General features: G+C 27.9%; 1 protein-coding gene across 1 annotated transcript; it reads right to left on the reverse strand.

The window, feature by feature from the left end:
• Positions 1-7,721: 7,721 nt before the first annotated feature.
• On the reverse strand, positions 7,722-8,935 carry LOC125833666 (uncharacterized; the record flags this gene model as incomplete). The annotated part of the gene is made up of 2 exons (XM_049512835.1): positions 8,838-8,935; positions 7,722-7,991 (listed from the first exon to the last, which is right to left on the reverse strand). Coding segments are annotated over exons 1-2 (324 nt in total), but the record flags the coding sequence as incomplete, so codon positions are not given.
• Positions 8,936-9,333: the final 398 nt, after the last annotated feature.

Consider the following 9,333-nt stretch of genomic DNA (forward strand, 5'->3'; position numbering starts at 1 on the left):
GGTCGTAGCCTATGGAATATTGTGTTTTATTATGATCATTGGAAAACAATTAGGTTAATATTTATGTTTATCTATTTATGTTTTTACTTGAAATCAAACTTAATAAATATTATAAAGATAATTTTATTTGTGGATTTGATTAACAAGTAGTAACACTAATACCATGTAATATTGTCTTGTCAATATTTATGATAATATTTTTAAATTATAATTTAATTTAAAAAATTATATAAAATATACTTTTAAGAAAAGAGGGTTGACATGGCAAAGCCCGTACTTGTGGGCTGGGTTGACCATTTTTTGTCCCACACCAAAAATGGGCTAGCCCGTCCTCACCCGTAAAATTTCAAAGCTTGTATGGGTTAGCCTGAAAGGGGTGGGCTAGCCCAAATTGACAGCTCTAAATTTTTACCTCTATTAATTAAAAAATGGATGAATTAAAAATTTAATATTTTCAAAAAGTTCTACCTTTTTCAAAATAATTAATTGAGGGTATAATAGGTAAAAAAATTGTCCTTTCTTGTTTTGTCAAAATTGACAAGTAATTAGGGACAACCAAAAAAGGAAATATGAACAAGTAATTAGGGACAGAGGAAGTAGTTAGGTGGTCTGATGTATTATTTATTGCGCAATTATATTTAAATAAATATGCATCGTTATTCTAGGTGATTAAAAGATATCATACCCTGTTGATTGTAGTAGCTCTGACCATTTGAGATATTCTTTCCTCCAGATATTAATGAATTTGACAAAAAGAATAGAGCTTAATAAGCATGTCATAAGTAACATTTCACAATTTAATTAATCTTTCACTCATTTGATAGGCTAATTAAAGTATTATTATGGTTAAATTAAACTCTTCTAACTTCAATAAATATAATCGACATACTATCATTTATCAAGCTCTATTAAACAAATGCAATTTCCGTTCGATAATTAAAGCTGATCATATACCCCTATTTGAGATTATAGATTTTTTTTTTTTTTAAATAGAGTATTTTACTATGAATTTAACTTATATCCAACGATTCTATAATTACTTTTATTATAAGTTGAAATAGAAACAACTTTTTAGGAATTAGTCCACCAAATAATTGATAAAAATGAATGTGAGTTTCAAGCATTGAACTTAATTTGAAAGGACTTAATACAATCTATATGATCATTTGTTATTTAATTAATAATTATTATATTGTATCGATAGAAATTACTCAAGGACCTTGTCTAATGGCTACCATTCACTTTTATAAATGTCCTTGTCTGTGTTTTTTTTTTCTTTCAATGAATGAGTGATTTATTTGTTATTACAATATTAAGCCAAAATGTCAAATGATGATTTAGTCATTGGTTATTCAATAGCTAATAATTAAATTATCCTTAATCATAGACATCCAATCAATCAATTAGCGCTTAAAGGGGACGCTTGTATTTTAATATGTATAATTAATATCAAATTGAAAGCAGTTTAAGTTTCTTCGTTATTATAATAGAGGACATATTATATATTTTATATGGTTAATTTATCTATATAAATAATGCTTAAAAATAAATATAATTTTTTATATTTGAACCGGAAGTGTTCAATAGAAAGATGTATTGTGCTTGGATACTCAATTAAAATAAATCATTATTCAAAAATATTTAAAATTTAATTTGTTAACTAATTACTGCTGTGATTTGTCTTGTTGAATGTTTGACTCATGTTTGGGTTGCTAAAATACACCGTTTTTCTTTACTATCGTGATAGTGATTGTGTCTAGGCATGGAAATATAGAAAATAATATATTTCTATTGTTCTCCCCGTTTTAATTTAATTGTTTTTTTTTGTTTTTTCTATTTGTTTTAAAAAAGATTTTTTTTTTGTGTGTTCAGTAATTTTTTTAATTTTAACATTGATATGATGAGTTTAAGATCACAAGATTTAAGAGATTATATATATTTTTAATTTAAAATCACAAAATTTATAAGTCTCTTTTTATTTCTTAAATTTCATGTTCAATCAAACTAAGACACTTAAATTCGATTAGAGAAAGTACTTTATCATTTTTTTATCGATACAACTACAAATTAGGTCAAAATTAAAGGCAAATTTAAAATTTAAAACTTTGAGCGTTTTATCTTTAACATTCTTATCATTGATATATTTTCAAAATTATGGATTCAAACTTATTATAATTATTTATTAATATTTGTAGTATATTTTTACAATGAAGTCTATGCTCACATTAGTACGGGTGTGCATCGGTTGGTTCAGTTCGGTTTATATGTTTTCAAATACGCTAAATCAATGACAAATCAATAAGATATTCTTTATCGATTTTTGGTAATTAACGGTTTGGTTTTAGGTTTATCCAATAAGAAAAATGCTCATAAAATAAATATATGATTTCTCACTTCTCTAACAATTTGACACGATACGATGAGACAAACAAATCAATTGTAAATGCTTTGATATAGTGAAACAAGAAATATAATGAGAAATTGCATCAATAAGAGTAGATGTCGTACGAAGGCTACAATAACATGTTACAACCAAAACATAATATGGAATTTCTGATGCGTACTATAATGTGTGAAGTGTGTAGACCGTAGTGTAGATGGTAGAGAACTGATATAGTGTAAAGTTATGTTAAATTATCAATATTTAATATTTATGAAGGGTATAGTAGTAACTTACTATTGTCTTAATGAGTTATCGATTTACCCAATAACTCAATACTAAAAATCGATAACACAATAATACTTTTTTTATAAAACCCATTAACTCAATAACCCAATAACATTTTTTTTTATTCGATTGATTGATCGGTTCATTTATTCACACCCCTACGCATTAGCACGGCCAATAAGGGGCAAATTGGAAAGAAAAAAAAGCAGAAAACAATATATATATATATAATAGTTTTGAGAGTAAAACATATTATTATCAAATATAAAATGAAAATAATCATATGGTAAGATATTATGTAATTATTATTCTTAATCTATTCTACCTTCTCTAGATAGTGAAAGTCTGCATACACTTTATTCTCCTCAAACTTCACTTGAAATTTCATTAAATATGTTTTTGTATTATTCTTAACCCACTAACTAAACACTAATCTATTAATATAGAAAAAAAGTAGTTTAACATAAAAAAGAAGAAGATGAAAAGAGGACAAATATTATTTTATGGACGGTGATGAATTATGAAAAGATAAGAGCATTATTCCTGCTTTTTAAGCCGGCCAATATTGACGTGATGCTGTGGAGCTAGTGCGACTTTATATTATTATTATACAAAAGAAAAAGGAAATTAAGGATCTTTTATTTATTAATTAAAAAAAGAGGTGACGTGTACTTGGTGATATTCATGGCATAATAAAAATAAAATAATCACTAATTAATAGATGGTTGAGATGATTGAAATTTCGTTTTGAGATCAAATTTTAGGAAGGAAGAACTATAAGATATGACACTAAATATCAAATATTGGCTGGTTAAATAGAAGTCTTTATAGCAAATTTAATTACGTTTTTGATCCATATTATAATTGAGAAACTTTTTTGGTTATTAACTAAAAAAGTAACCAATGATGTAACATGTTGGATTTTATTTTGTTCATATTATAGAGTAAACGAAAAATATATTCCTTACTCCTTAGTATCTTTATTCTTTACGATGTTGGTTCTTATATTAACAACTGGAATATATTTAGTTTTCATTTTAAATTTAAAACGAGATGACTATTTCTTTGAATTTAACTAAAATAGAAAAAATAAAGTATCTCAAAATGGGTCCTTGAATTTCAAAAAGCACTTCAAGGAATATAAAAAAAAATGGGTCCTTGAATTGCAGCAAAAGGACTTTTTAAAATAAAAAAAGAAATAAGAGTTATAATCGAGCAATAAGTATTTTTTTTTCATTCTTAATCAGAAGTTTGAAATTCGAGTGATTTTGACTACGTAGTTGTTCTTGCTAGGAATTACCTCCAATATGGTACTTTCTTTTATGGAAAGTCAATTTAATTAGTTCAACTCTGATACAAATACTAAACATGGAATAAAAATTTTCTTAAAGAAATTATTTTATAGAGATTCTTAATTGTCAACTACATCCACAACTTCTTCTTTTTCTTCTAATTTAATAATGCTACCCACATACCAGGCAAAACATAATTTTTAAAAATTGTCATGATCCATAACTTGTGGGAGAAATTACTACTACTTTTTTTCCCCAAAACTTCTTATAATCAGAAAACTATAGTGCCCAATTTTAAGAAAACAGATTAGTAATTTAATTTGGTAAGGACTCAAAAATGAATTTTGTCATGCTTAATTTTGTAACATAATCTTTTTAATCATGCAAGACTATATATAATAATAATTCAATTAATACAAAAGTCTAATTAAAAGATTTGGTGATTTTGATATAAGATTGCTTTAAACAAAATTAACCTCCACCACACATTAAATTCCACACCTGAAAATAATGTTGTTCTTTGAAAATGGCACAAAGTGATGCTAAAAAAAGAAGATGAAAGGATTTTTGTACCTATCTTTAAAGTCAATCAAAACAGTTTGTCATTTTCAATCTTTAGACACCTTTTTTTGGGTAAGAATTTTATGAGAATATTCAAAGAAAATTAAATTAAATGCCAGTATCTACTTCTTGGGGACCAAATTAAAAGAGTATATTTTTTGGGTGGAGTATGAATTATCTCAAGAATTCTCATCATAAATATATTTGACAAATATATTTCTTTGTTACGTTTTTACCTACCTAACTAAAGTGAAAATGGAGTAGGCATGCATTTGTACAATATTTGAGTGGAGGTTGGAAAATAGAGTATTTAATTTTGAAATTGAAAAAGGTTTAAACAATTTTTGAGATGAAATTTTAAAAAAATAGAATTGAAGTCGAAATTAAGGTGTGTTTGCCTATTTGGTATAGAGAAAAACTTTTCTCCTGAAAAAAACATTTGTTTCTATTATGGAAATATGAAAAAACAAGTTATACAAACAATATTTCACATTGATATTGTCCTCCATACCTTTCACCACATGACCTCAACTTCACCTCCACACCTCTTGTCTTCTGTCGTCTCGTCACCTCTCATAGTATTTGTCTAGATTATATTCAAATACATTTAAAATAATATTTTTACTTGCTTGTCAAACACAAAAAATTAAATTAAAAAAAACTCACTTATTAATTATCTTAAGAGATGTATTTAAAAAAAATATATTTTTCACGAAAAACATTTGACATCATATCAAACGCACCCATAGGAAAAAATGCGAAAGTTGAACTCAGCTCCTGTTTTTAAACTTTATTTTAAATAAGAAAAGTTGGTAAATTTTAATGGACGATAAGTGACAGAAAATCACATCAATTTTTCATTTTAATGAAATTCAATACTTGGGAAAATGTTTATCACCAAACTAATATTTGCAAATATTAAAATAATATGTAGCCTAAACGACCCTAAATTGTTGGTGGTAATTACCATTTTAATGTTTAATTCATTTGAAATACGTTTATTAAGTTTTCATTTGATGTCAGCCCGTCAGGTATTTGAATACTTTTGCTTTGAGTCTCAACTATTAATCCAGATTCACACCAAAAAAATCATATATTAAAATATTCGTTGATATGTTATCTTTGTAACAAAACAAATATATAACGAACTTCAGCATTTGTCAAAACTAAAATAGTATACTAAAGGGTACTAGTAATATTTAAGCTCATAACATAAGTTTATTAAACGGCGAAATGGTCTGCTTGACCCTTATACTTGTATGTGTTTGTATTCCAAATCCTCATACTTAACAGTTTGTCAACTAACTCTTAAACTCATTAAAACACAATACTTTAAATCCTTTTCTCATCAGATCACTGTGTGTGCAATCCAACCTCTTACATGTGTAATTTCATGTCATTTTACAATGACACGTAAGAAATTAAATATTAAGAAAATAAAGAAAAACAAATATTTAACTTTTGAAAATTTTTGAATTGCCATGTTCTTCAACCTCTATGTATGCTCACAATTTGAGCACCAAATTCATGTAAAATTGATGAAATTCTACTTTATTTGACTTGAAATTTCAACTAGAAGTCCATAAACACAAAACCTATTAGCCACAATCACAAATTTAAATTATTTTTACAAATTCATAAGATCCATTTGTTGTTCTTCAATTTTTCTCAAACTTATCAATGGAGTTTTCAACTTTTTCAATACCCATCATCACTTTTTATATTAATCCATATCATACATTCTCTTTAAAACCAATACAAATAATGATTTCAACTTTTAAATAAAAAAAAATTAAAAAAGGAAATGGATGCGGTGGGTGATTTTGTTTAAGAAGAAAAAAAGGAAATGGATGTGGTGGGTGATTTTGTTTAAGAAGAAGAGAAGAAAGTTTAGAGTTATGGGTGGGAAGAGTGGTGGAGAAGAAGAGAAATTGGGGTGGGGTGGGGTGGGAGAGGGTTAATGAAGAAATATGTTTTTTTAATTAAAAAAAAAAAATCGAAAAAAATGTTTTTAAATAGAAAATAGTGTAATGACGTGTTTGGAAGTGAGTGCATTTACACATTTTTCTAACTTAGCAATATTTATGTCATATAGGTTTGGTCAATGGTCAGAGGGGTTTCAAATATTATATTTTAATAAGTTTAAGGATTCAGTTGACAAAGTATAAAGTAAAAGGGTTCAGAATATAAACTCATACAAGTATAAGGGTCCATCAGACCATTTCGCCTTATTAAAAAACAATAATTTAGCATAAATCAAGAATCATTAAGACATTGAAGGTGTTCCAAAACCTTAAGACATCATAATATTATATAGTGTAGCATGGTACTTCCCAAAGGGTTAATTAAATGGATTGAAATTTGATGTTATGCTTTATATATATATATATAGAAGAATTGATTGTCTACCAAATATTTAATTATTGGAGCAATCAATATCAGTCTCAACATCATGCTTGGTTTTCTCTACTTTTTATACCAAATGAACAATCAAGGCAAAAGTAGCACTGCATGTTAAATTAGGAAATGTTTCTTTGATGTGTGGACGTATTATTAGCTTCATTATTTCATATTATAAAATTAAATAAATAATTAAAAGTTTTGTATATCAAGTATATATGTATGTATATAATTACTTTATCAACTGACATTGCCATGCAGCAAGAACCCAAGTACACAGCCCATGGGCCTGCAGATCGGATGCGAGCTTGCTGGGCTTGACATATGAAAAGGAGAAACAACACAGAGCACATTCTTAACAAAGCTAAAATACTAGTAGTAGTTTTCTTTCAAAATTATACCATCTATTTATTTTGATGTGTGTAATATGTATAGTAAAATATAATTAATTACTATTCCGATTGTTGGATGTATCGAATTTGGATACACACGTTATTTTTAATATAATTATTGTATCCAAAATATGATTCACATCTACTTATTAATAAAAACATCCTCTTTGAAACTGCCAAAATTGTCACATTGGTGCCAAAAAACACCTTACATCAAACCAAATAAACTTCCAAAGACTAAAAAAAAAAACTAGAAATTTTACATACTTACATTCATTGGAATCCCACAAAATTTCAGTCTCTTTGTTTATGTTTCCCTACTCCTGTCCCTTTAACACAAGACTTAACAAAGCTCTTGAAACTAGCCTTGTTATGAGCTAATTTATTCTTCAAATTAAAATTCTCCTCCTCTTTTTTCTTCTTCATCATCTCCAACTCTGCCTCCAATTGCAAACACACATTCAACACTCTGTTCTCAACATTTACCAGCCTCTCAATGAGTGTCCCCTTATGCTCAGTCTCCGAAATCACGTCTTCTATAGGGCGGCAATGCTTCTCCATGCTTCTTGGAGAGAAATCGAGCGACGAAACTTGCCCGTCGCTCGTTAATGTCTCGCTTGATGCTGTTGATGTCTTCGGGGAATGATCACCTCCTCTAACTTCCTCCAATTTTTTTATCTAAACACACAAATATGAATTTATATCAAACGTCAAAAAACTTCCTATTTGATGTATATATTCCCATGTAACACGTCCTTTCTTATGGAGATTGCCCCCTTTATTATTATAAAATAAGACAGGCCCCACATCCTTTCTTATTTCTTGAGAGATAAAACAATCTTCACTCAATTACTCAAAACTGACTAGTACAAAATCATGTGATCTATCCTCATTTACGTATCCCATTGGCACTAGCCTAATGCCCCGCCTACTCGTCTTTAACTGACTTATTTGTACCCCATCTACATGATGAAAATCATCTTGGCCAATTGACCGATACAATCCGCGTGCTTGCCTATCCTTCGAAAATGGAAAATCATGAATTAAGACATCTAAACTCCAAGGGTGAGGCCACCAAGTACCAAGTTTACAATTGGTCGTACGTTGATTTGATTTGATTTAATTCTGAGTTCGATAACTCGTAGAGTTCAATAAAAAAAAGGTAATTTTATATCATCTTGTCATGACTAACCTCTATTTCCAACATTAATTGATAAACATGTTACCAATTTTACTATTAATAAATTAAGATACACTGATAATCTTACTATTATTATTAAGAAATTAAAATTCACTGATTGTTTATATATATTTGAAGCGTATGCTTATTGCTATGACTTAGTACTTGGCACTTATTTTTTGCTTGAATCAAATAATAAGAAGAACCACGTTATTAAAGGTAGAAAATGAAGAAAACAACTGATGCAAAAAAAAGAAAAACGTCAAACATACTATCTAGAATCATTATATCAAGAAAATAAATAAATAAATAAATAAATAAAGAGTAATTAGAGAAGTACTCACAATATTGTCAAGTCTATCAAGCCTAGAGAGTATTGGTTCTTCTACTGCTGCCATTTTCTTCTTTTCCTTAATTATATCCTTTTTCTTTCTTTCTTCAGTGTGTTGTGTTGATGATAATAATAATAATAATAATATAATTGCCGGGGTCAGAGGCAGAGGGATATTTATAATGGATTTTAGGTGGTAAACTAATACATGGCAGGATATAAGAAGAGCAACTGGCACTTGACACGTTACAACATTTTATATGTTTGATGAGTATATGATGATGTTTTGGTAAATCTATATTCTGTTGACACGTTGAGGATTGCATGCAGTGGATATGTATTCACATTTTTGTGTCATGTTTATCCCACTTCCCAAAACTACAACCCTCCAAGGTTCCAAATCAACAATCATTTTCCCATTGGTTTGAATAAAATGAACGTTTTTATTGTTATTAAAGAATAAAAAGTCATATAAGGTTATTTTCACATATTATTTAGAATCTTGACTT

Source organism: Solanum verrucosum, unplaced genomic scaffold, assembly GCF_900185275.1.
Source record: "Solanum verrucosum unplaced genomic scaffold, falcon-dt-bn FXZP01000307.1, whole genome shotgun sequence".
In the NCBI taxonomy this organism is placed as follows: Eukaryota; Viridiplantae; Streptophyta; class Magnoliopsida; order Solanales; family Solanaceae; genus Solanum; species Solanum verrucosum.